The sequence below is a fragment of the Pteronotus mesoamericanus genome, unplaced genomic scaffold (genome assembly GCF_021234165.1).
Source record: "Pteronotus mesoamericanus isolate MK-2021 breed Mesoamerican mustached bat unplaced genomic scaffold, CSHL_Meso_final scaffold_705, whole genome shotgun sequence".
NCBI lineage: Eukaryota > Metazoa > Chordata > Mammalia > Chiroptera > Mormoopidae > Pteronotus > Pteronotus mesoamericanus.
Genome location: NW_026555326.1, coordinates 15,554,540 through 15,582,408, shown reverse-complemented (window position 1 = coordinate 15,582,408; position 27,869 = coordinate 15,554,540). Strand labels below are relative to the sequence as shown.

The window sequence follows — 27,869 nt, the reverse complement described above, 5'->3', positions numbered from 1 at the left end:
TTTACAAGCTTTTATGTGGTAATAGTTATCTACATCAGTATGTCTATTTTCTCAACTATAAACACTCAAATGTCCGGGACTGAATATAATAATGTAGCACAATGTCCCATAAATACTGACATCAAAAAGTAAGTGTTCTAACTCTGGCTGGGTAGCTCAGTTGGTTAGAGTGTCATCCCGATAGACCAAGGTTACTTGTTCAGGGCACAAACAAGAATCAACCAATGATTGCATAAATAAGTGGAACAACAAATCGATATTTTTTCTCTCCCTTCCTCTCTCTCTAAAAATAAATTAATTAAAAAAAAAAAATCAGTGTTCCAGTCATCAAATTATACAGGAATCATGCTAAGCACCATTTAAAAGAAGTAAACAAATATACTACAAAAAATACACAAGACACTAAATACACAATATATAGTAAGAAGAGATTATTTAATATTACACAATACCCTGTGATACTCTGCTTATGTCAATCAGGCTTGGTAACCGTTTGCTTCGATAAAAAGACTGACCAGATAAAAAAATAGTCTTACCTTGGCTGTCGATAACACTCTGTACGACTTCTTCCAAGCCTACCATGTAGATGAACTCGCTATTGGCTGCACTAGGCAGAAAGTGAAGCAAGGGAGCAGGAGGTTTAGGGGGTGGAATCTCCAGGAGTGTCTTTTCCAGCTGTTTGCGAAGAGCCAATTTGGCGGCAGCCTGTGAGTTGGCAGCATCAGTCATGGCGCTGGGGCTAGGAAGTGGTGAGGACACTCTGTTCACGGTCCCTGGCTGGATATGGGAGGCAAGGTTCATATAGATGGCAGAGGATGTTGTGCGCTGACAGGGAACGGAAGAACTTGACTGCTGAAATAGATTGAGTACAGGAGTCAGTGATGACATGTGGAGAAAAAGGACCAATTCTTGCTTTTGTGGCAGAGAACACTATTTGATCTTACTCTGGACTACTTAGCTTCCCCAAAACTCAGGAAAAGACAGGTAGTGTCTAACTTCTTCACTGAAGAACTACAGTACACAAGAAAGGAGAATGATAGTGGCTATGAGCTAAAAGTGCTAAGGGGGGAAAAAAGTTAAAGATGTTTTCTGTTATACATCTTTATGCTTATTATTCCTTAGATCCTTCTATCCTTTCTTCTGGGCAGATTTTAGCTTACTGATGCTTTGCTGTATAACCTCCCTTTTCCAACTCTACTTTCAAAATTCCACAATGTTTCCACTTTGGGGATAGTTGTCCATGTTCCCCCAAAATTATCCTTGTTGTCCTAGTTTCTCTATGTCCAAACACATAAAATCTACGGTTCTTTCAACTGGGAAAGCAAATAAAAGATTTCTGTGTTTCCACTTCAGGGCTTTCTCTTACCGGCTGGTAATTGATGGTGGGATTCATATTGGGTGTTGTGGTGCGTACGAGGCCAGGCTTAGGTGGGCCCCGTTGGCCCTGTAGCTGGGCTGGGTTTGGTGCAATAACACGCTGAGACATCAACATGTGTGGGAGAGTGGTATTGGTTGCTGAACGGATGACACTATGACCCTGAAAGGGAAGACAAGAACTAGTCATAGGTGGTAAAATGCTAAAGAGAATACATTACCTATAACACACAGCTGAGTAGAAATATACAGTCAAATTTAGCAACTGTGCCTAATGACCTGTGAGATAAGTCTACCATCACTGTAAACCCTGATTAGTGGCTAGGAATTTCCTGGCCTTTTTTTTGGTGTAAGCTATCCAACCCTATATGAAAAAGGGCTGAACTGAAAATATTCTCTAGAGAAGAAAAAAATACAGTGGAAAGACGAGCGTTATCTATCCTTCTATTGAAGACTAAATCAGACCATAAAGGACCAAGAGGACTGTCTGTAGAAATAACACCTTCGTCAGGGCTGGGCTCTTTTACAATTTCCACAAAAGTCCTAAAACAGAGAGAGGATAAACAGGGCCCTCTGACAGTAAGATCCTACTATGGGTCACATACCTGTAACGTTCTCAAATTCTGAGGTTCAACCCCTTGGGCCCCAGGCCGGGAGGGAAGCTTGGAGAGGCCCTGCTGTCCCACATGGGCAGGAGATGGCTGAACAATAGATGCTGCATTCTGTACAACTGGAGTCTGAGAGGGAGAACAGAAAGTGAAACAGTTGGAAAAGGCTAAAGAGGTAGAAATTAGGTACACTTCTAAACTTTTAAAATTCTTTGTTAATGTGAAGCTCCCACTGATCAATAGGAAAAATGAAAAAAAAAAAAAAAAATCAAAGTTTTCTTGATTAAGGCCTAACATAAAAAACACTATTCCTAAAGAGCAAAAACCATGGAAAAAGAGAATAAGGCGGCACTCAGTTTAACCTACCTGGAGTAGCCCATTCTCAAACAGTTTTTCTGTCCTTTCCCTGCCCCTTATTTCTAGGGCACATTACCTTCTGCACCACATTCTCTTTCTGCAGCTGACTCTGTCTCAGTTTCTTTAACAGCACCAATCGAGCTTCTTCCAATCGTAGCTCATCCCTCAGCTGCTTGATGAGCTGCTGCCGTTCCTCAATGCCTTTCCCCTAAAAAAACATGGAGACTATCAGTTCTGCAAGAGGATCCCTTCTTTTAGGTCTGAAACCTTCATCTTCCACACGAAGCAGAAGTGTTGATGGGATTGCTATCTTTGTGTCCCTGGGCTCTGTACAGTGTCTGGTATTCAGGAGGTACAGTAAGTCCTAACTTTACATCGTTAGTAGGGTCTTGAAAACTATCGACTTTAAACAAAATGATGTTTAATGGAACCAATTTTTACTATCGACCAATATAAACAAGAATTTAGTTCTTATGGCATATTTCTGGTCACAAAAACATCACCAAACTTCTAAATAAATACCAAAACATTTCTAATAGTAAACACTAAAATAAATGTAAGCTCTATGTATATTTAAGAAAGATTAATACAAAGTAAGGTAATTATTCTCCAACTCACTTATTTCAGCTCAGGGTTGGCAGTGGACAGAACTTGTCCTGGCAGCTCAGGGTACAAGGAGGGAGTTGACCCTGCACAGGATACCCTTCCATCGGGGGCACCCTCAAACCCCCACACACACCCCACTCAGACTAACAAGTGAGTCACACCGTTTAACCTAATGTGCACATCTTTGGGATGTGGGAGGAAACCAGAGTACCCAGAGAAAACCTACACAGACATGAGGAGGACAAGCAAACTCCACACAGACACTGGCCCAGGCTGGGAATTCATTTTTTTTCTTCTCATCAACACTATAAGAAAATGATGTTGAATCAAATGATGTTATTCAAGGACTTGCTGTACTCAAAAAATACTTACAGAATGAAAGGAGAGATCACATATAAATGCTGATCAACCATATTACTGACAAAACATAAGAAGGGCCAAAGGGAGACACTGCTTTCCTTTAAAATAATGTTTCTGAATCTTTTAAAGCCATTATTTCCTTCCAGATTGCATAAAAATTTAGAATTCCCTCCCTATTTTGAGAACCAGGACAGAGTATAGAAGGTATCCTTTCAGCCAAGAGTTTATTTTATATGATTTGAATTATGAAGTTTTGCTTTCATTTTCCAAAGATAAATTCTATTGAATATGCTTTTTGAAACTATCTTCTCCACTTGATTCTAAGAGTTCCCTCCAAAAGTTCCCCTGAATGTTAATATTTATCTATAAAGTATCATCAATGGGTAGGTGTTTAGATCTAAAAAGTAAACCATAAAAATAGCAGGACTGGGACTCTCACAGAATTAAAAAGAATTAGAAGGAGTAAGAAAAATCTTTTTCTTTTTCTGCCCCCCTCCCTGCCCCCTTTCTTTTTACCTTAAACATCTCTAGATTGGCTGCTTTGAGCCTTTCTTCCATTCGGGAGCTGGAACGAGGACTGGAAGCCTCATTATCAGATAAAACAATGATGTCTGGGGAGGGAGTTAGCCTTCCTCGATCTGGCTCACTAAACAAGAAAAAGAAAAAAATTAAGGTATGTCCAATAGTGAAGGTTCATACAAAAGTTTAAGAAACTTCTTTTCTATACCCAACAAAGAAATCCAACAGAACTCTGATCTGTTCCAATTCATCCAGGGAAGACAGAGAACCCAAATCCTAGAATGAAGAAGACACTAAAATGTAAGTGATTATAAAACCTCTGAAAAGGTACTTTTCCTATTTAAATTCCTCACAAAGGATGCAGAGACAAAGACACAGGATTCAGAAATGGAAGTGAGTGTTCTTAACACACTAATGAAATAAAAATTCTAAATGTTTCCCTAAAATGATTAGCTTGACAGGGGAAGAAGGGCAAAGACAGTAAAGCCTAGTTGCCCACTCTAGGTACAGCTGATACACTGTTAAAAGAGGTAGCTCATTATACCAATGACAACATGGTCTTGGCTATCTGAGGATTTACAAGAAAGAAGGTTATATTACAACTCCATGATAGTCTATTCTGTCAACAGTTAAGGCAAAAGAAGGTACTATTCTCATTGGCTTGAGGGAATGGACAATGACAAGTACAATGCCTGTAGCCTTCTAGAGGACTGAAACTCCAGATGTAAATCTGTATGGAATTTGCATCTACTTGCCAGAGTTCTATTTAGCATCCTTCCTCAGTAAGAAACTGTCTAGAAATGACTTTGAAATCTAAATCTTCCACACTGGTTCTCCTGGAGCCTATTTAGTAAACAACTTTAGTTTTGGTCTTTGTGGGGCTAGCCTTAAAAGAATCATACTTGCTTCTCCAGGATGCTGAAAAATGGCATTCAACTCTTAGGACCTGGAAAACAAGATTCCTGAATATTCTAACTGACTAGATTTCCAAGTCAATGTGTATCTTCTTCCTTTCCTCTACTGTCTTAACTCAAAGATATGTTCCCCAGGCCCTATTTCCTTGAGTTCTTCACTGTAGTTTGGAGTATACAGGTTTAAAGCAATGTGTTCTTAGGTCTTTTTAAACATGTAACTCAAACTCTTAACACCCACACAGATCTTTAGTCCTGAGAGCCTCTCTACCATTTTTTCGGGGCTTCTTGACTCAGTTGCTGTTGGCACAAGTGCCTTTTTTTAAACATTTTTTCAATTTTTAAAAATTCCTCACTGGAGGACACTTTTTTGCTGCTTTTAGAGAGCGAGGAAGGAAGAGAGTGAGACAGTGAAGTGAGAGAGAAACACTGATTGGTTGTCTCCTCTATGCACCCAGACTGGGGTTAGAACCTGCAACCTTTCAGTTATGGGACAACACTCCAACCAACTAAGCCACAGTGCCCAGGGCACATATGTGCCTTTTAAACTAGGCACCCTGGATGGTTGGGATAGGCATTCACTTTCTCTACAGGATAAAATGGAGTTACAAAAATCAACCAAATTTGGCTCAGGAAATAGAATAAGGGGACAGAATAATAAGAATATCTTGGGAACTATTAAGTTCTTCTGCAATACTCTGTAACCACTGGTCACAGACACAGCAAGCTGAGAATGTGGGGTTCTGGAAAAAGAAGCCAATAAAGGAAAAAAAGAACTTGTCATTCTCTAAACCTAATTTCCTAGAGTAATGGTCAGGCCTAAATAATGTGAATTCATTTTTTTGGTGACTTTTATTTATCATTTCTACATTCCTTTATCTTTCTACCATCCATAACACTTACATGGGTGAACAATTTTGAGTTCTGGTAGATTCCTACTACTTCTCTATTTGATTCCCCAATGTTTACATCAACAGTCAGAAGCTCTTTCCATTCTGGTTCTTGCTTGATGCATATATCACAGATTATTTTAAGTTAAGGAATTCTTCCTTGCTCAAATGAGTGCCACTGACCAACTGCTTAGGGACTGTCCAGAAACAAGATAGGCAGAGACATTTCTGGATGGAGATTTTGCAACTGAGTGGCATCTATAAGAGAGCTGTATCAGAACTCTACATGATATATTTTTTTCTTTTTTACCTATCCTCACTAGAGGGCATTTTTCATTGCTTTTTAGAGAGAGGAAGGGAAAGAGAGAAACATCAATGCAAATGGTTGTATAACCGCAGGTGTCTATACCGGGGATAGCTGCGACTGGAAATTGTGCATACCTGGACCAGGGATGAAACCTGCAAGCCAGGCATGTGCCCCGACCAGCAATCAAACCTGCAACCCTTCAGCTATGGGACAATGCTCCAGCCAAGGCTCTAAATGGTATTTTATTCTCAGATATAATCAGACCCACATTAGTTAGGCAGTACAGGTAAGACGAAGCTCAAATCAAATTTCACTCCGTAAGTTTTTAATTTACTTTTAACCTAAATTCTAGCATCATTTATTAAATTCTCCAGGGACAGGAATTCATATATATGATTTACTATATTTTGTGTTATTAAATATGAAACACTACCTGTTAGAGAGACATTACAAAAGCTGAACTTGCTGCTGACATCACTTGTGACTCAGACTGGCAGATTCCCAGAAGCTATAAAATGGCTAATCCTTAAGGCCACAGTAATAAAAACTAAACAAACAAACAAAAAAATTGTCCTATCTCTCTAGCATTACAAAATATAAGTAGTACTGGTCTCATATTTACCTTATTTCATAGTAGATGTAATTTGCCCAAATGATTAAAAAAAAAGATACTTAGGCAAATGGTATGGCTACAACAAGAGCACTTCCTTGTTTCTGCTTTTAAATTCTCTCCTTTTATCCATATCAACTAAAGCCATTGTTCTTGCTGAGCACTCTATTATAATCTTATTTATTCTTATAAAAACCTTGGGGCTAAGTAGAAATAGCTGTCAGTAAGTATATCTGGTGAATGGGAAAAGACATGGGCCAATAAGGCCTTATTCTTCCATGTAGAATGGGGCTCTAGATGGTTTACATCAAGCCTCTTTCCCTGGAGACCATTAAAAAAGATTCCCAGTTTCTAGAGGATCATTTCAAAAGGTCATCCCTCTAAAATAAAAAGCAATGGTGGGTTTTCAAGGTATTCTGACTTTTTAACATAGAATTTATCTGTGATATTTTATAATTCCAATAGCACCAATGAGATCTTACCAAAACATGTAACAATGTTTCTATGAAAAACACATTTTCAGTTCCAATTTGGGATGTGAGAAATCCACCTAACATTTTCCCTCTTCTTCCTCTCCACTGAAATAGAAGGGTAAGAGTGATTATGAGGCAACTGGGTTGCTCAGGTATATGATCTCATTTATCCACTTTTTCTTTTTTTCCCAAAGGATCTAAGGATTAACCTACTTTCATAACATTCTGCTGACACTACCTATAGCTCCCAAGAATTTTTTTCCTCTTCCAGGACAACTAGGGAACTTACTTGAAATTTCCTAAGGGTTTTTAATGCTACACCAAGAATAATGTCCCCTTATTGGATGTTTTATTTTAAAAAGATAATCCTGGGACAATACTGGTAAGTAAACATTAAAAGGTAGAGAAAGAAACCCAGGTAAGGTTACAACCATTCCTTCTTTCTTCTTTCTCCATCAGTCCAGCTTAAAGATCTGCTTTTGATCAGTTCTAGGACAAAGAAGGTCAGCTGTAAGGCAACTGAACATTGAAGTGTAATGCCTATCAGCTGAAACATAATATACTGAATGTTCTCAAAATTAGAGTTTTTCTATACTGTGATTCAATGTCAAGGCAGTCTCCACCCTCAGCCAGTTCAAGGTACCTCTTAGTATGTGCTCCACAGTTTTAGGTACTCACCTGATAGGCACCAGAAAAAAAGGCCTATGAAAATGTTTGCTTGTGTTGTGTGTATGGGAGAAAGAAAGAGAGCACAAGCATGAGTGTACATGTACAAGTAAATGTATATACCTATGTTGGGAAAATGGCCACAAATGAAGCAAAAATGTAGAGAATTACCACATGAAGATAATTTCCTTGTTGACACAAGAAAACCTGGGCCCATTTTTTTTTTTTTTTGATATAGTAAAAACTGAGGCCCTGGATGGTGTGGCTCAGTGGATTGGGTGCTGGCCAGCAAACCAAAGGGTCTATTCCCAGTCAGGGCACATGCCTGGGTAGTGGGCCAGGTCCCCACTAGGGGAATCTGGAGAGGCAACCACACATGGATGTTTCTCTCCCTCTCTTTCTGCCTCCCTTTCCCTCTCTATAAATGAATGAATGAATGAATGAATGAATGAATGAATCTTTTTTTTAAAGCACAATTGGTAGGCACAAGAAGAAAGGAAAGGAGAAGGGGAAGGGGAAAGGGAAGGGGAAGGAAAAGAAAGGAAAGGAAAGGAAAGGAAAGGAAGCTGGGACTCCATAATAAACAGACCCTAAAACTCCTGAAATGATCTGAAGAAGAGACTTTTTTCCTCCTAAAATAGCCATAAGATTAGAATAAAAGAGTATATTAATTCACTTTTATTTGGGGTATCAGTACTATAGTGCCTCCTTTATCCAGAAATGACCACTTTATCTTAAGGTAAGAACTATGATTCTCTGTATGCTACACAAATTTTTGAGGCACCTGGTTTCATTTGGAAATGAGAAGAATTCAGGGTCAAGCCATATGGCATAGATCTGTTTTCTTTCAAAAAATTTAGGATGAAAAAAAACCTCCTCTCTTTAGAATTTGTTCCATTTTCATAGGCTTAATTTATGAGAAGACCCTATCCCTGGAGGCAGCTCAATCAAGCCATACCTCCGTCTAGCACTCATATCCACAGGCTCATCATTGATGTTTTCTTTGCCTGGCCTTCCAGCAGTCCTGTTGTCTCCATGAGGCCTGAGATTCCCATTGAGTTTCTCTTCAAAGCCCTTGACACCACTGCCATCCTGTTTTGTGGGTAATTCATGCGGCACTTCAAGATTTGCCAAATCCTTCCGTTTAAGCAGTGCTAACATTTTCAGACGCTCCATGGCCTCATGTCCTTCCATTTTGAGTCGCTTGGCCAGGACATCATCTCGCTCATCTGCTGGATCCAAGCTCCGCTTCAAAAGATTCAGGCGAAGAGCATCTTCTGTCATTCTATCCATCCTATGGAAAGAAAAATACAAGGGAGATCAGAATAAAGTCCCTTAAACAGTCCATAAGAAAACAGGGTAGGTAGTAAAGGTATTAAGAAGAATCATAGTTACGTACATAGAGCTCAAAGTTAACTCAGTTAGCCTAGCCTTTATCTTTCTAGAAACTAAAGAAACTACAAATACTCTCCAGTCAATTAGGTCCTTATTGTAGAGATGCCGGAAACCAAACACTACACTTACCTGGACAGTCCATTGAGAGTCTACATTTCTCCTAAAAGAAACATTCTTCTGTGACTGGCTTTTGTTCATGCATGCTCAAAGAGAGATGCTTTCACTTTAATTCTCATACTAAATTTTTCTCCTGGAAAAGACTCCTATGAATGGAAAGTTTCTCAGGTCATGCACACCATTATCTTAAACTGTCTTATCTTATAAATTAAGAAACATAAGAAAGATGAATTAGAAAAAGAACATCTAACAGGAAGCCTGAGTTGTCTGAGTATAGCAAGGATTAGAGGGGTCCATTGTTAATTTGCCCTCAATTCTACAGTTATGGATTCAGTATCTTAAGATACCTGGCTTGGCTTAATGAAGGACTCAAGATGCTTAAAGCTGATAAAAGGTATTATTTTCTCTACTCATGCAGCAAAATTATTAAAGACAAGCTAACTATCATTTTCCTATCTCCCTTTGATTTTTTACACTAATGAAATCTAAAAGAATTTCTCCAGTACTTTTAAATCCAGGGCTGTTTTCTTGGTAGGAAATAGCTGAGACACCAGAAAGAAAATTTTTGAGTCACAGAAATATAGGTTCAAACTGCTACTTACTTTTACAAGACAAACTATTTAATAAATTACTTCACCACCCTCCCCAAGTCTCAATTTCATCTGTAAAAGTGAGAGAAAGTTGCTAAACAAAATTTAATTTATATACTCTTGGCTTGACTTTCATACCTAGGTATGAAATTAGGCCCAATAAAAAGGTATGAGATTAGGCCCAATAATTCATAGATTCAAGTAGCAGGATGGCAAAGGATACCAATGTTAATTGGTGCACTTGCAAAAAAAAAAAAAACAAAACCAAAAACAAAAAAAACAAAACCAAAACATGTATGTGCTTGAGGCATCTTCCTTCCTGTAGTGTAGAGTAAAACAGTAACTCATCTCTGGTTATAATAAGGACAAAGAGTAACCAACAAAAAAATGTCCAATAAAAGGAAACATCTTTTGAAGACCAGACAAAAGTCAGAACCCCAAGCTTTGAATTTTTTACTGTTTCTTAATTCTCTTTTTAAAGAACAGCTTTATTGAGATATAATTCACCAATTTAAAGTGTATAATTCAATGGTTTTTAGTATGTTAACAGAGTTGTAAAACCATCACCACAGTCAATATTTAGAATATTTCATCATCTCCCCCTAAAAAAATCCATACCCATGAGCAGTCATTCTCCTTCCCTCCCACCTCCATCTCTAGTTCCCACTAATTTACTGTCTTTTTGCGTATTCTGGACTTTTTATATAAATGAAATCATATGTGGCCTTTTGTGACTGGCTTCTTTCACTTAGCATTATGTTTTTAAAGGTTCATTCATGTTGTAGCATATATCATGACTTCATATCTTTTTATGGCCAAATGATATTCCATTGTATGGACATAATCACATTTTGTTTATTCATTTATCACTTGATGAGTATTTGTTTTCCTCCTTTTTGTTATTGTGAATAACAACTGCTATGAACTGTTGTGTACAAGTTTTTGTGTGAACATACGTTTTCAATTGTCCTGGGGATACACTTAGAAGCAGAATTGCTGGGTCCTACGGTAACTCTCTTTAACATTTTGAAGGAATCCTTTCCAAAGTAGCTGCACCATTTTACATTATCACCAGCAATGTATGAGGGTTCCAACGTCTCCATATTCTCTTAGTCCTCTGTTAAGAGTATTCAGATATGAATAGCATACATGGGGGGGGGGAAGACCCAAAAAACACAACATTTATTTATAAAAAATTGTGTATTTATCCTTACATGTTTTAAAGTCACCTTTAAAGTACTTTCCATTTGATGCAACACACCTATCAAGACTTTTTTTCCACTGTTCAAAACAGTTTTTGAACTCCTCGATTTTGATGCCTTTTAGTGTTTCTGGTTTTTGTTTCACCTCTTTCACATGGGCAACACACTTCCCTTTGAGGCCTTTCTTCATGGGGGAAACAAAAAAAAGTTGATGGGGTGAGATCTGGTGAATAGGGAGGGTGGGACACCGGGGTCATGCTGTTTTTGGTCAAAAACGGCTGAACACTCAGCACAGTGCGGGCAGGCATGCTGGTAAATCGTCCATCATGAAATGGGCAAACACACTGAAAGAGTCTTAAAAAAAATTCACTGAAACCTAACGCAGCTTCTCACAACAACATCAGCTGGTACACAGATACAGGTGGGTTCCTAGAACAATCACCTAGTGGGAGAAGCCTGTACTACAAGAGGCCTGCCCTCCAGAAGAGAATTCTGCCTTCTTTTTTTGGTCTCCCCTTGTATAAACATCATTTAGCTACAGGTTTCCCAAACATTTGTTCTTTTGACATGTATTTACTTTGGAAGTGGCTTACCTCTGAAAAATAGCGCTTGATGGAGTAGCTGCAAAGTTGAATGCTATATAGAGCATGAAAAATTAAGCCCTAATTCCACAGTAACAATGTCTTGGGTAACTTGATCAACACCTCATGTTGAGAGTATATCTGCAAATACCACAAGGAGTTGCAAAGGTTGGGAAAAGTCTGTCACCCAACTAATTATACACCTAGATGTGAAAAGATCTTCAGAGAAGTACACAGCAAGATATACAAATATAAATTCAATATAATACAGAGTTTTGGGAAAGCAGACTGGTGCAACTACTGTGAAAAACAGTTTGGAATTTCCTCAAAAAGCTAAAAATGGAACTGCCTTTTGACTCAGCAATTCCACTGCTGGGATTACACCCTAAGAATCCCAAAACACCAATCCAAAAGAACCTATGTACCCCAATGTCCCTAGCAGCACAATTTACAATAGCCAAGTGCCAGAAGCAACCTAAGTGCCCATCCTTAATAAATGAGTGGATCAAAAAACTGTGCTACCTTTACACAATGGAATACTATGCAGCAGAAAGAAAGAGCTACTGCCCTTCATGATAGCATGGATGGAACTGGAGAGCATTATGCTAAGCGAAATAAGCCAGGGGATGAAAGACAAATACCATATGATCTCAACTTAAGTGGAACCTAATCAACAAAACAAACAAGGGAGAAAAATATAACCAGCAACACTGAAAGAAAAAACAAGCTGAGTAATGAGAGGGAAGGAGGGAGGGGGGTACTGGGGAGAAGAAGGGGAAGGGTCAAATCAACGAACATGTATAAAGGACCCATGGACAAAGTGAAAGTGGGGAAGGATTGAGGGTGGGAGGTGGCGGTGGGTAGGGCAGGGGAAAGTGGTGGTGGGAAAACAGAGACAAATGTATCTGAACAATAAAATTTTTTTTTAATTAAAAAAAGCACACAGACTTGGAGCTGTGACAATTTCCCTGTGGGACCACTCCCATTCACAAAACTAAAATGTTTTTTTAAATGCCACAAAAAAACAACAACAGAGTTTTATGTCTTGAGATAAATTATATTCATGAGCACTGAAAGTATATGACAAAACTCAGTAACCTAGAGCTGAATGGAGTTTGAGATGCCATCATTATCCTGGCTTCTTCAAGTGACAGTTTTACAAACAGGTAAAAGCAGTTCAATTAATTCCTCCTTATTATACTCCAAGGACACAAATAGATACATTGTAAGTTGGGAGAAACCACAACCAGATATTTGAATGCCTAAGGTAATTTTTCCCAGTAGATTGCTTGAGAACTCTGATCAAATTTTCCTTGCCCACTCTCTTTGTTAAAAAGTTGAGGTAACATTGGTTTATAATGTTGTATGAGTTCTAGGAGTACAATACTATAATTTGACACCTGTTATAGATGTCAGTGTGCTCTCTATCAAATGTTTAGATTTCACCAGTCCCCATGCAACTGAACCCTTTTACCCATTTTACCCTTCTCTCTGGTAACCCACCAACCTGTTGCTTGCATCTATGAGTTTGTATTTGTTTCATTTGTTTTGTTTTGTTTTGTTTTATATTTCACACAGGAGTGAGATCATATGGGTCATTTTCCACTTAGCATAATACCCTAAAGGTCCATTCATGTTGTCGCAAATTCCTTGCCCACTCTTGACTTTATTGATTATAAGCCCCAACTTTACGTACTTACAGGCATGCCTGCCTCAAAATCCAAGGAAACATGAATGAATCTTGAAAACACTAGGCTAAGTGAAGGACAAATATTTTATGGTTCTACTTAGATGAGGTACCTAGAATAGGCAAATTCAGAGAGACAGAAAATAGAACAGAGGCTACCAGTGGCGGGAGTTGGAGTGGAGGGGAGTAAGGAGTTGTTATTCAGTGGGAACAGAGTCTCTGGGATCAAGAAGTTTTTAAAACAGATAGTGGTTATCTATTAACCACTGTGCACAACACTGTGAATGTACTTAAAAGCTGCTGAATTGTATACTTAAAAATGGTTAAAATGGTAAATTTTATGTTATGTATATTTGCTACAATAAAATTTTTAAAAAAATTCCAATGTACCAGAGACTGATTAAAATGGCACAAGTGATCTTTTTGGGGTGACAGAAATTTCTAAAACTAGATTGTAGCAGTATGTACACAAGTCTGTAAATTTACTAAAAAAAAAAAAAAAAAAATCACTGAATCATACACTTACACTCCAATAAAGCTTTAAAAATAATATTCAATGTAAACTTGTCACACAAAAATTCCTCTCTAAAAAAGCAAAATGAAAATTCTGTAAAATCAATGTTGTATACTGCCGTTTAAAGCCTAAGCAATCTTTTCTGTTTCTTCTGGGCTGCTAATAATAACAGCTAATATTTCTTATGTAGCTACTTAAAAGCCAAATATGCTACTTGGCACTTTACCATATGTTTTTATTTAATAAGAGGTATTATCCTTACCTTACAGATGGGAAAAGTGTCAAACAGGTATCCCAAAACTGCAAAGCTTTAGTGAATCCATAATTCCAATGCTGATCTAGCTCACTTCAAAAATCTATTTTACAAGTACATCTCCCTGCACACAGCTGTATGAGGCAGAGGAGGAAATTTATGGCTGGCTGATACCTATGCCCCCTCCACTTACCTTCTACACTGTACACTATGTAGTTAGAGTCTACAGTGTAAATTGTGTTAGAACTGATATTTAAACACCATGATTACGCCACAAAACCCTAAATGCCAAGTGATTTAAATAATTCAACAGCTGGTATTGACAAGACATTTGGTTGTGTAAAATATAAACACATGTATTAGAAATACAAGTTTGGATCCTATGTGACTCTGCTTGCAAAGAATTCTGAACACACAGCCACTGAAAACTCAGATAAACCTTGTCCTGGGGTTTTGTATAGGTACTGCCTTACTGCCATTACAATTATAATTAGTGACCATAACCACCTAATTTTTTAAGTGTATAAGGAACTCATATAAGTTCAGTGCTTTGGGGTATGCTCAGGGCAGAGCTAGATAATCTTATGAAGTAGTGTTGTATATTTACTATTTACACATCCATGCATTATCCCTCACCCTAAGTATTAAGTATATACTATGGGCCAAGTCCAGAGGTAGGTGTCAGAAATGAAGGTGAAGAAAATCAAAAAAAAAAAAAAAAAAAAAAAAAAAAGAAAGGAAATGAAGGTGAAAAAAGATTAAGTCACTATCTTTGACAATTTCATTCTGATAGGAGACAGATGTGCGTATAATTAAAATAAGTTCTCGGTTGTTCACATGATCTAGTTTTTTCTGCCTTCTTTTCTTTGAAGAGAATTCAATTTATCCAGAGGCAAAAGCCACAATCCTGGGAACCATCTTGGACTTTTCCTGGATCTTAAATCTAATTCACCAAGTCCAATCAATTCTATTCTCTCCCTCTGAATAGTAAATGAGAAAATATGTAACCCTGCTACATTGCTACAGGCAGCTACCTTGTCACCACGAAGGAAGAGAGCTTGCAGATACAGCACACACTGCACAGTAGAACACTTGAGATGAGAACTAATTATATAGCTATGCCACCAGATCAAATTACCTTAAAGTTAGTCTCTGGATTCCTGTTATATAGGCCAATAAATTTCCTTAATGTTTAAGCCAGTATGAGCTAGGATTTTTGCTACTTAAACTGAAAATATTCTAACAGAAGACTCTGCCAGAAGTGCCAATATGAAATCAAGGTGAAGACATATATCCAATAGATAGGTGGATACATGATACATAAACAAAAGAGCCAGAGCTCAGACCAGACGTGGAGATAAATATTTGAATGGGTAAAGGAGGTGACTGAGTAATGTATGGGGATGAAACAGCCCATAAAAAAGTAAATATATAGTCAAAGACTATATGTTCAAGGATAGAACCATGGACAAGGCAACACCTACATTTAAGGGCTGGTTGGTCAGAGAGCTAGGGGAAAACTACGAAAGCATGACATGTCAACAAATTAAAACAAATTAACAGAGTTTCAAGAAGAGAGGAGTTAATTGTGTCCAGCAATTAACGGCAGAAAAATGCCCAGCTCTGCCCTGGTTCGTGTGGGTCAGTGGGTTGGGCACCATCCCACCAACCGAAAGGTTGCTAGTTCGATCCCAGGTCAGGGCAAATGCCTGGGTTGCCGGCCAGATCCCAGGTTGGGGGAATGTAAGAAGCAACTTGATCAATGTTTCTCTGGCATATTGATGTTTCTCTCGCTCTCCTCTCCCTCCCTTCCCCTCTCTCTAAAATAAATAAAATCTTTAAAATAAGAAAAAGAAAAATACCCACTTTTAACTTTACTGTTGACTATTGGGGGGGGGGAGGAAAAAAAGAATGCCAGATGGCAACACAACTCTAGATCCATACTTATCATGTTTCTGACTCACTGTTACCCACAAACCAAAATCCAAGTCTTCAAAAGAGACACACATAATCCTGAGAACGAAGAGAATGGAGGGAGAGAAGAGTGGGAAAGCAAAATGAACTGGAATCTACTGACTGCCTGCTATTTACTAGGCAACGTACGAGGTCCTTTATATTTGTTCTCTCATTTAACATCAGAGGATTAGTAGATAATTTTAAAATGTCAGCTAAATTTTAAAAACCTCCAATTCTTAAAAGTGATGAAATTTAAGGCTATAAGGTAACATGACTTTAGAAGTTTAAAGTAGCAACAGTCTAAAAGACCATGTTACTTCATGGAAAGTTAAACAAGACAGTAGTTCTTATAAAGCAAAATAGTAGTACTTCTTTAACAAGAAAAAATAAAGCAAAATAGTAGTACTTCTTTAACAAGAAAAAAAAAGTTTTAAAATAGTATTTTGGTTTCAAAATTTTAAGTAGGAGGGAAAGTACTTTCTCTTAGAAAGTATTTTTCCCAGAAAATTAGTTAAGTAAAAAAATTTTCATTTTTTTTTTTAAAGCCTCACTCGAGGCATGCGGGGGGGGGGGGGGGGGGAGAGGGTAAGGGAAGGAGAGAAAGAGGGAGAGAACCATCGACTGGTTGGTTACCTCTTGTATGTGCCCCAATGGAAGACTGAATCCTCAACCTTAGGCATGTGCCCTCAGAATCGATCCCATGACCTTTCAGTTTATGGGACAATGCTCCAACCATCTGAACCACAGCAGTCAGGGTTATTCATGTCTTATAGTTTCACTTTTTTTTTTTACTGATTTCTCTCCCTCTGATCCATCTTCCAAATGGATGCAATATACAGCTGAGGAGAATTTTATTGTTGTACACAGAAGGGACTGTTCTCTTTATTATGAAATGCTTCCAACATGGAAATATGTATAGATGATAAACAAAGATCAAATCTTAATATTTTGTCCCCATTTTATTTTTTGACTCAATTTTTACTGAGATAATTATATATTCATGTGAAGTTTTAAGAAATAATAAAACTGGCTGGTGTGGCTCAGTGAATTGAGCACCAGCCTGTGAACCAAAAGGTTGCCAGTTCAATTCCTGATCAGGGAACATGCTGGGTTGCGGGCCAAGTCTCCAGGTGGGGCATGTGAGAGGCAATCGATCAAGATGTTTCTCTTACACATCAATGTTTCTCTCCCTCTCTTTCTCCTTCTCTTTCCCCCCTCTAAAAATAAATAAAATCTTTAAAAAAAGGAAAGAAATAATATAGAGCTCTGAATGGTACGGCTCAGTTGGGTGGTTGACTGGGCATTGTCCTGCAAAGTGAAACGTCACTGGTTCGATTACCAGTCAGGGCACAAGCCTAGGTTTCAGAGTCAGTCTCTGATTGGGGCGCATATGAGAGGCAACCAATCAATGTTTCTATCTAGCATTGATATCTCCCTCCCACTCTTTCTCCCTCCTTTCCCCTCTTCCTAAAAAATTAAATAATTTTTTTTTAAAAGAAATAGTACAGGAAGATTCCATGTACCCTTTACCCAGTTTTCCCTAATGGTACCATCTTGCAAAACTATCATACATCATGACCAGGATATTAACACTGACATAATCTATAGATATATTCAGGTTTCTCCAGTTTTACTTGTACTCATTTTTATGTGCTTAGTTCTATACAATTTTATATTTGTAGGTTCATATATCCACCACAGTCAAGAAACAGAACCGTTCCATCACCTCAAGGACCCCTTATGTTGTCTTTTTATAACCACATACATCCTTTCCCCTCAGACACCCAAGCACACACCAAACTCTGGTGATCACTAATCTGTTTTCTGTATCTAAAATTTTTCTATTCAAAAATATTTATTGGAATTATATACATTATGTAACTTTTGGATTCCCCCCCCCCCCAGCACAATTCCCTTGAGAGTCATTCAAGCTGTTGCATGTACCAATAGTTTGTTCCTTTTTATTGCTGAATAGTTCATCTGCTGAAGGACAACTGAGCTGTTTCTAGATTTTTGCTAGAATAAATAAAGCTGCTAGAAACATTCATATACAAGTTTTTATAGAAACATAAGTTTTCATTTATCTGGGATAAATGCCCAAGAGTGCAACTGCTGAGTCATATGGCAAATGAATGTTTAGTTTTAGAAGAAACTGCCAATCTGTTTCCCAGAGTAGTTGTACCATCATATAGTTCCACAAGCAATGTTTGAGAAATCCAGTTTCTTTATATCTTCCCTAGCATTTAGTGTTGTCATTATTTTTTATTTAAGCCATTCTGATAGGTGTGTTGTAATAGTGCACCATGGTTTTAATTTACATTTCCTTAACGGCTAATGATGTTGAGTATCTTTTTATGTGTTTACTGACATCTGCAAATCCTCTTTTGTGAAACTTTTATTCAATTTTTGTTCACATCTTTTGCCCATTTGTAACTGAATTGTTTAGGCTTTTTTATTTTTATTTTTTACTGTGGTGCTTTGAGAGTTCTTCACATATTCTAAACACTAATCATTTGTCATACATGTGGCTTCCTGATTTATTTCTAGTGAAATTAAACATTACATATACAGTTGAAATACCCTTGTAACTTTACCCCCAAACTATTCTTTACCCTCCCCAAAGAAAGGCATTATGATGAATTAATGTTTTATCCTCACCTGAGGACATTTTTTTCATTGCTTTTAGGGAGAGAGGAAGGAAAAGAGAGAAACATCAACGTAAGAGAGAAGCACTGAGCAGCTGCCTCCCATACACACACAGATTAGGAATTGTACACTCCAAGACCAGGGACTGCAGATGACCAGACCGAGGATTGAACCCACAACCCAAGTATGTGCCATGACCAGGAATCGAACCTGGAACGCCTCAGTTATGGGACGATGTTTCAACCAACTGGCCATGGCATGATGAATTTATTATCATTCTTGTTAATATTTTTACAAGCTTATTTCATCATATGTATCTACAAGTTATAGTATAGTTTGTCTATTTAAAAAAATTGTATTTTAAAAAGTAGCTCTTCTACATATGCTTTTTCATTTTGCTTTTCAATGTTTAATTTTTTAATATTTAATTTTTACCTAAATAAATGCATAAAGTTCTAGTTCATTTCTTTTAACTGCTATATAGGACTCCACAGCAAAAATAAACAATTTAATAATCCATTCTCCAGTTCAACATTTAGGCATCAGTTTGTATATGTTAAAACCAATTCTCTGTCCTGGCTGGGTGGCTTGGTTGGTTGGAGTGTCATCCCATGCACCAAAGGGTTGCAGGTTCGATTCCCAGTCAGGGCACAGACCTAGGCTGTGGGCTGGATCCCTGGTGGGGGTGCATACAGGAGGCAACCAATCAATGTTTCTCTTTCCCTCTTTCTCTTCCTTCCCCTCACTCTAAAAATAAATGAATAAAATCTTAAAAAAAAAACAACAACCAAAAAGCCAATGCTGTGATTTCCATTTTTGGCCATGATGGTTTAACACAAGTTGGGTTTACTTTCCCACCTGAAATTTAAAAAACAAACAAAAAACCCCACAAACAGACAAAATACATGAAATGAGGGTCTCAAGACACTGGACATCAGGCAGAAAGGACAGTGATCCCAGAGGGACAAGAAACAAATGGGGTGAGCTCTACAACTGCCTTCATTAATTGCCTTAAGAGTTTCTAGGACATCCTGTGGGGAGGGGGAAATCAGTGGAAGCCAGGCAGACTCCTGAGTTAAAGAGATGGAGATGAGGGTATAGTGAGACAAAGGCAGCTAGGTTTCAAAAAGAATAGAACAGCATATAAGTGAGAATGCAGAGATGGATATAATAAAAAAAACAGACAGTAAGTGTTAAAGGAGCATGTAGAGAAATTGGAATCTTCATACACTACTGATAGGAATGTAAAATGGAAAAGAGTTTGGCAGTTCCTTATGAAGTTAAATATGGAGTTACCACACAACCCAGCAATTCCACTGCTAGGTATATATCCAAGAGAACTGAAAATATCATCTCCACACAAAAATTTATACATGAATGTTCATAGCAGCATTATTTATAATTGCCAAGAAGTGCAAAGAACCCAAATGTCCACCAACTCATGAACCAATGTACATCTATACAATGGACTATCATACAGCCATAAAAAGGAAAGGAATACTGACATGTTATAACATAGACAAGCCTTGAATACATCGCACTAAGTGTAGCAAGCCAATTATAAAAGACAACATATTGTATGATTCCATTAACGTGGAAAGTCCAGAACAGGCCTGGAATAGAATGCAACCAGAAAGTGGATGAGTGGTTTCTAGGGCTGAGGCGAGGAAGAAAAATAAGGAGTAACTGCTAATGGTAGGGAGTGACTTCTTAGGGTAATGAGAATGTTCTGATCTTAAATTGTGGTGATAGCTGCGTAACTATGAATATACTAAAACCACTGAACTGTATGCTTTCAACTTTCTAAAATTATTTTTTAGAGAGAGGGGAAGGGAGAGAGAAAGAGAGGGAGAGAAACACAGATGTGAGAAACATTGATCAGTTTCCTTCCGTATGCACCCCGCCCGACCTGGGACCAAACCCGCAACCCAGACATGTGCCTTGACCAGGATTCCAACTGGCGATCCTTCGGTTTGCGGGATGATGCCCAACCACCTGAGCCCTACTGGCTGGGGCTTGAATTGTACACTTAAAATGGGTAAATTTTACAGTATGTGAAATGTGTCTCAATAAAGATATTAAAAGACAAGGGAAAATATTAACAGGTTCAATATTCCAAAAAAATTTGTGAACCAGAAGACACAGCCATAAAAATGATCAAAACTCAAAAGACGGCAAAGAAAAAAATAAGAAGAGCATCAGGGAACTAGGGGACAACTGTAAGCAGCCTAATGTACAGATAGTTGGAGTTCCTTAAAGAAAGGAGATGTAGTGGACAGAAGAAATATATGAAGAAATAATGGCCAAAAATTAATAAAGAAATAAAAACTATAAACCTACAAATCCAAGAAGTTCAAGAAACGAACAAAACTATACCAAGGGACATCATAATCAAATTGGTCAAAACTACTACAAAATCTTAAAAGCAGCCCAAGGGGAGGGAGTGGCAACATGTTATATGAAGATAAGAATACTATCAGATTTTTTAGTTGGAAGCAATGCAAAAGAGAAGACAGCAACATCTTTTTTTTTTTTTTTAAGATTTTATTTATTTATTTTTAGACAGAGTGGAAGACAAGGAGAAAGAGAGGGAAATATTAATTGTATGGTTGCCTCTTGTGCTCCCCCTACTGGGGGACCTGGCCTAAAACCCAGGCAATGTGCCCTGTCTGGGAATTGAACTGGCGACCTTTTGGTTTGCAGGCCAGTGCTCAATCCACTGAGCCACACCAGACAGGGCTTTAAAATACTAAAAGAAAAAAAAAACCCCCAAAAACAAAAAAAAAACCCCAACAAACTTGACAACCTAAAATACCATGCCAATAAAAACATACCTTTTAAAAACAAAGGTGAAATAAAAACCTTTTCAATCATTTAAAATTTCCTTTACCAATCTTTTCCTCTACAATTTATATTTATTTGTATGTTCCAAGTTCCTCTAATTATGGCCTCAAAGAATATCTTGTCTGTTATTAATATGGGGGTATCCACTTTCTGGTATTTGCTTGGAACATCTTTTTCCATTCTTAATTTCAACTTCTGTGCCTTTTTGACAGTATTAACTCAAATTTGTTTTTCCAGTCACTCTAATAATGTTTCTTCAGCTGGCTAGTTTAGTCCATTTACATTTACTAACATTACTAATATACTTGGTTTTAATTCTACCACCTTGTGTTAATTCTATTATCTTGCTTGCTCTGTGCTGTGTTTATGCTCTTTGTGCTTCTACTAACAGAATGAGTTTAGCTTTTTGTATTCATTTTTACTGTTTTATTTCAGTACTATCTTGTTTTAGCTCATATCAAATTGGTCATCATTAATTAGTGTGTTAGATAAAGTCAAAGGTAATTTAGATTTACCTACAATTTTTTTTTTTTTTGACCTGCCATTCTTACTGGATTTCAATTCCTTTTTCCTGTTACATATCTTTCCTTGCTCTTGCTGAGAGGTTTGGTTTAACTCTAATTTTCCCTCCTTTGGAGTAATGTTTTTTCTTCTCTTGTTGCTTTCCTAAGGTCTTTGTCTTTAATGTTCTACAAAACTACAGTTATCACTAATATGTTAAGTTTTACATATCCTTTCAGGATTCAATGTTTCTTTTTTCCTGAAGATTTAGCAATTCTGAAAAATTCTCAGCCATTATATCATTGAATATTGCTACTCTCTCCATTTTCTCTATTGTATGCTAGTTATTAGTTATATTTTATATTTAGTTATAGAATATTAGTTATATTTTGGGCCATCTTACTCTGGTCTCCTTATCTCAAACTTTTTTCATATTTTCCATTTTTTGTATCTCTACGCTGAGTTCTGTGTAATTTCCTCCTATTGTTCCTAATTCTCTCTTCAGCCTTGTTTAACAAACACATCTCTTGAGTATTGAAGTTCACTGATCTATTACAAAACAGATAAACTTTGCATATATATTAGAAACAACTAAGGAACTATTAAAAAAACTGATACCACTCATGATTCTGGTTTAACTGGTCTGCCATGGGACTCATGCATCCATACTTTAATAAACTCCTTTGTTGGTTCTATTATTCAGCCAGTGTTAAGAATCATCCCATTTTCACATGAGCTTGGTGTAATATTTCTCACCTTGAAAAAAAATCTCCTGACCTCTTGTCCTAAACCATTTGTAACAAAATGGTCAAGCCAAATTGCCAAGAGAAGGCAGGGGCAGGGAGAAAACCCCAAGTCTGAATTTGAAGGTTAGAAGCAGCTTGCCCTCCCTGTGAAGGGAAGGGTCACTGGAGAAGGGAGCTTGTGCAGAGCATGCATGACTGGAGACTTTGCCCCCTTGCTAAACATGGTGGTCAAAAGAGGCAAACAGGCAAATATGGCTGACACTGGCACTCATTGGTTGAAAAGCTGGATGCTCCCATTGGCTTTGGCTGTGTGTGGGATTCTGAGAGAGGGCTTCTATTTATTTTATTTTTATTTTTATTAATTTATTTTTAGAGAAAGGGAGAGAGAAAGAGATGGAGAGAAACATCAATGTGTGAGAGAAACATCACTTTGTCGCCTCTCGCATGCACCCAACCAGAGACCTGGTCTGAAACCCAGACATGTGCCCTGACTGGAAATCAAACCGGCGACCCTCTGGTTCACAGGCCGGTGCTCAATCCACTGAGCCACACCAGCCAGGACTGAAGAGAGGACTTAGAAAACAGATTGCACCAGGAAGCAAAAAGTTAGTTGGTTCTTCCTCCTCCCCTGGAGGGGGACATGTTAACAGCTGCCAGCAGGCCTGCCAAGGGTGGCTACTGCAGGCCTGTGAGTGGGGGCCTGGGGACAAAGACTCCAAAAGATGCTTGAAGCTAGAAAACAACTGGGTGGTATCAGTTAAGCCACCTATATTTATGATATTTGTGTGTGGAAGAAGAGGTTCCTGGAGCAATCTTGAACGGAGCTGGCACAGGGTGACGGTGACTTTTCTTTCAGTGTCTTAGAGGAGACAGGCTTTCAGGCAGAAACTTATCATTATTTCCAAAGACCTTGGTGATAATAACACTGTGAATAGATTTTTGTTTTTGTGTCATTTTCAGTTCCTGAACCTATGTAGAGGTTGTAATGGCAAATATTTAAATAGCTATTTTTGATGTCATATTCTTTTTTCTTTCCCTTTACTTTTGTTACCCAGAGTTTCTGTTAAAAACTTGCCATTATTTCAAACTATATGATTGTTAAATAAAAGGTTCCTCTCTTTTCCAACGAAATTTGTTTTTGGAGATCTGCCTAGTAAGCAGTGAGTGGCAGGACAACCCCCCTCTCCAAACTGGTCAGGTTCAGTAACACATTTACTGCCCCATTTCCCTGTACAGTCACCAAAAAAAGTCCTCAAAAGTGTTTTCTATACCTACTGTTTCCACTTTCCCATTTTCTCTTCAAACTGCTTCAGTTCAGATTTTGTCCCCATAAATATAATCTTTTTTCAAATCACTAACTTCATGCCATCGAATCTAAGTTGTTTTTTTATAACCAATCCTCATTTTTCTTGAACTTTCAGCAGCATTTAACCAAATCAATATTGCTTCCTTCTTGAAATGCTTTCTTACTTAGCCTTTAGAACTTCACACATCTGGGTTCTTATCTTACATTCATGATCATTTTTTTTTTAAATTGAGATATAACTGACATATAACGTTAGTTTCAGATGTACAATGCAATGATTTGATATTTGTATATGTTGTGAAATAATCACCACAATAAGTCTAGTTCACATCCATCACCAGTTATGATTTCTTTTTCTTGTGATGAAAACTTTTAAGATCTACTTTCTCGCCCTGACTAGTGTGACTCAGTGGGTTGGGCGTTATCCCAAAAAGCAAAAGGATCACCAGTTTGATTCCCAATCACGGTGCATGTGAGAGGCAAGTGTTTTTCTCTCACATTGATGTTTCTCTCCTTCCGTATCTCCCTCCTTTTCCCCTCTCTCTAAAAATAAATAATCTCTTTAAAAATCTACTCTTAGCAACCTTTGAATATACAATAAATTGTTAACTATAGTCACCATATATACATCTCCGTCATTTACTTTTAACTGGAAGTTTGTATTTTTTAATCACCATCACCCATTCCCCACCCCCACCCCTGGTAACCACCAATCTGTTCTCTGAATCTGTAAGTTTTTTTGTTTTTAGATTCCATGTGTAAATTAGATCATATGGTATTTGTCTATCCCTGTCTAACTTACTTCACTTAACATAATGACCTCAAGGTCTACCCTATGATGTCACAAATAGCAAGATTCCCTTCTTTTTTATGGCTAATATTCCGCGTGTGTGTGTGCATTTTTTAAGTCCATTTATCCATGAATGGACAGACACTTCAGTTGCTTGCATGTCTTGGCTATTGTAAATACTGTGATGAACATAGGAGGTAAATATATCTTTTTGAGTTACTGTTTTAATTGACTTGACATAAATACACAAAAGAATTACTGTTTTGCAACATAGTTCTACCTTTTTAAAGATTATACTTCATTGATTATGCTATTACAGATGTCCTGATTTACTGCCTTTGTCCCCCTCTACCCAGAAACCCCCTCTCCCTCAGGCAATCCCCCACCACTGTTCATGTCCATGGGTCATGTGTATAAGTTCTTTGGCTACTCCTCTTTCTATACTGTACTGTACATCCCCTTGGTTATTCTGTAACTACCAATTTGTACTTTTTAATCTCCTCAGCTCTTCACTCATTCTCCCCCACCCCACTCCCATTCACCAACCATCAAAATTTTCTTTGAATCCATGACTCTGCCTCTGTTCTTTTTGTTCGCTTGTTTTTTTTAGGTCCAATTGGTGATAGATATGTATTTTTGCCATTTTGTTGTTCATAGTTTTGATTGTCTTCTTTTTCTTAAATAAGTCTCTTTAACATTTCATATAATAATGGTTTGGTGATGATGAACTCCTTTAGTTTTTTCTTGTCTGGGAAGCTCTTTATCTGCCCTTCAATTCTAAGTGATAACTTTGCTGGGTAGAGCAATCTTGCCTGTCAGTCCCTACTTTTCATGACTTTGAATATTTCTTGCCAATCCTTCTGGCTGGCAAAGCTTCTTTTGAGAAATCAGCTTAGTCTTATGGGAACTCCCCTGAAGGTAACTAATTGCTTTTCTCTTGCTGCTTTTAAGATTCTCTCTTTAACCTCTGGCATTTTAATTATGATGTGTCTTAGGAGAGGGCCTCTTTGTATCTCTCTTATTTGGGACTCTCTGTGCTTCCTGGACTTGCATATCTATTTCCTTCACCAAGTTAGGGAAGTTTTCTTCCATTATTTTTCCAAACAGATTTCCAATTTATTGCTCCTTCTCTTCTCTTTCTGGCACCCCTATGATGGGAATGTTGGACCTTCTGAAGCTGTCCCAGAGGATGCTTATACTATCCCCATTTTTTTTGGATTCTTTTTTCTTCTTGTTGTCCTGACTTGTTTTTTGGTTCTTTATGTTTCAAACCATTGATGTGATTCTCAGCTTCATCCATTCTACTGTTGTTTCCCTGTAAGTTGTTCATTTCAGTTAGTGTATCCTTCATTTCTGACTGGATCTTATTTATGCTGTTGAGGTCCTCATTAACTTCCTTGAGCATCCTTACAACCAGTTTTGAACTCCGTATATGATAGGTGCTTATCTCCATTTCATTTACCTCTTTTTCTGGAGTTTTGATCTATTCTTTCATTTGGGCCATGTTTGTCTCCTCATTTTGGCAGCCTTTGTTTCCCTGTGTTTGTTTCTATGTATTATGTAGAGCTGCTTTGACTCTGTGTCTTAGTAGTGTTGCCTAATGCAGTAGATGTCCTGTCGGGTGAAGTGGCACAGCCTCTCCTATCACTCAATCTGGGTAATCGAGGTGCGCTCTTCATGTGGGCTGAGTACACCCTCCTCTTGTAGTTGGGCCTTGGTTGCTGTTGGCAGATAAATGGAATTGATTTACTCAGGTCAGTCAGCTACAAGGAGGGGCTGTGATCACTGACTACCAACCTCCATCCTCCATGGAGGATCAGCTGTGCAGGGGCAGTGTGGTGCTCCTTCAATTTGGTCTGTAGCTGTCCAGTGGGTGTGCTGGCCCTGGGGTTTCTGGAGTGATGTAGGCCAAGGTCAGCCCCCACCTGTGTTTTGCCTGGGGCCACACTGCATGAGCTATAAAGCAATCTGAGATGGTTGCTAATTGTGCTGGGCTTGGAGATTCCCAGGCGAAGGCAAGTTGTGAATCTAAGCTGGCTGCTGCTAGTGGTGGGACTGAGGTTCTCTATGGCCAGCTGTTGCTTGTTTGATTGGACTTAGGAAGCTGTGAAGCAGGAGCCAAGACTAGCTATTCATATGGAAAAGCAGCCTGTAAATTGGGTGGGGCAGAGTCTCGGGGCTCTCCAAGGCTGGTCAAACAGTGTTAGCCAGGTTGATGTGGTCTCAGATATAGCACTAGCTTACCAGTTCAGTCTGGATGGATGTGGTATCTTTAATTCCGTAGTTGTCACACTTCCATTCAATTTGATTTCTGATGGTTCTGAGTGATGGCTGTTTTATATTTTAGTTGTAATTTTGATGTGGTTGTATGAAGAGGCGAGCCATGTCTACCTACGCCACCACCTTGACAGGAAGTTCTCCACTTGTAGTTTCTAAAGAAACCTCCATACTGTTTTCAATAGCAGGTGCACTGGTTTACATTCTAACCAACAGCATATATGGGTTATTTTTTCTCCACATCCTTAACACTTTTTTTTTTTTTTTTAATCTTTTGGTAAAAGCCACTCTAACAAGTGTGAAGTGATATCTCACTGTGGTTTTGGATTTGCATTTCCTTGATGATTAGTGATGTTGAGTACCTTTTCATGTATTTCTTGACCATCTATATGTCTTCATAATCATTTATTCTTAACTCTCCTTCGCTAGTTTGTAATCTTCCTCCTGACTTCTAACTCTAGGTATGCCCTTGGGCTCATTCTTGTACTTTTTGTTCACTTGCACGCACTCCCTATATAATCTCAACTATTCCTGTGGCTTTAAATAGCATCTTTATGCTTCTCCCCAAATTTATATTTCTAGCCCTCATCTCTCCTCCAAGAGTCTCTTTATATAATCAGCTGCCTAACTGACATCTCCACTTGGATGTCTAACAGGCATTTTATGAACCTGTCTGGCATCTGTGGTGGTTTACATACATTGTCCCCTCACACTCTTTGAAATTCTTCACACATCAAGAGGTGGGGGTCGTCCCCTTCTTTTGAAGGTGGGTGGGTTTATGAC

The 27,869-nt window shown here is 38.1% G+C and overlaps 1 protein-coding gene across 5 annotated transcripts in view; it reads right to left on the bottom strand.

The window, feature by feature from the left end:
• Positions 1–27,869, bottom strand: part of GATAD2B (GATA zinc finger domain containing 2B) — an 85,950-nt gene that overhangs the window by 6,847 nt on the left and 51,234 nt on the right. For all 5 annotated transcript variants that reach the window (XM_054563105.1, XM_054563108.1, XM_054563109.1 and 2 more), the window contains 6 exons: positions 8,640–8,975; positions 3,822–3,951; positions 2,416–2,547; positions 1,980–2,111; positions 1,367–1,537; positions 537–852 (listed from right to left, as the gene is read on the bottom strand). In XM_054563105.1, coding sequence (XP_054419080.1) covers positions 537–852; positions 1,367–1,537; positions 1,980–2,111; positions 2,416–2,547; positions 3,822–3,951; positions 8,640–8,975 — 1,217 coding nt within the window. The remainder of the gene's footprint in view (positions 1–536; positions 853–1,366; positions 1,538–1,979; positions 2,112–2,415; positions 2,548–3,821; positions 3,952–8,639; positions 8,976–27,869) is intronic.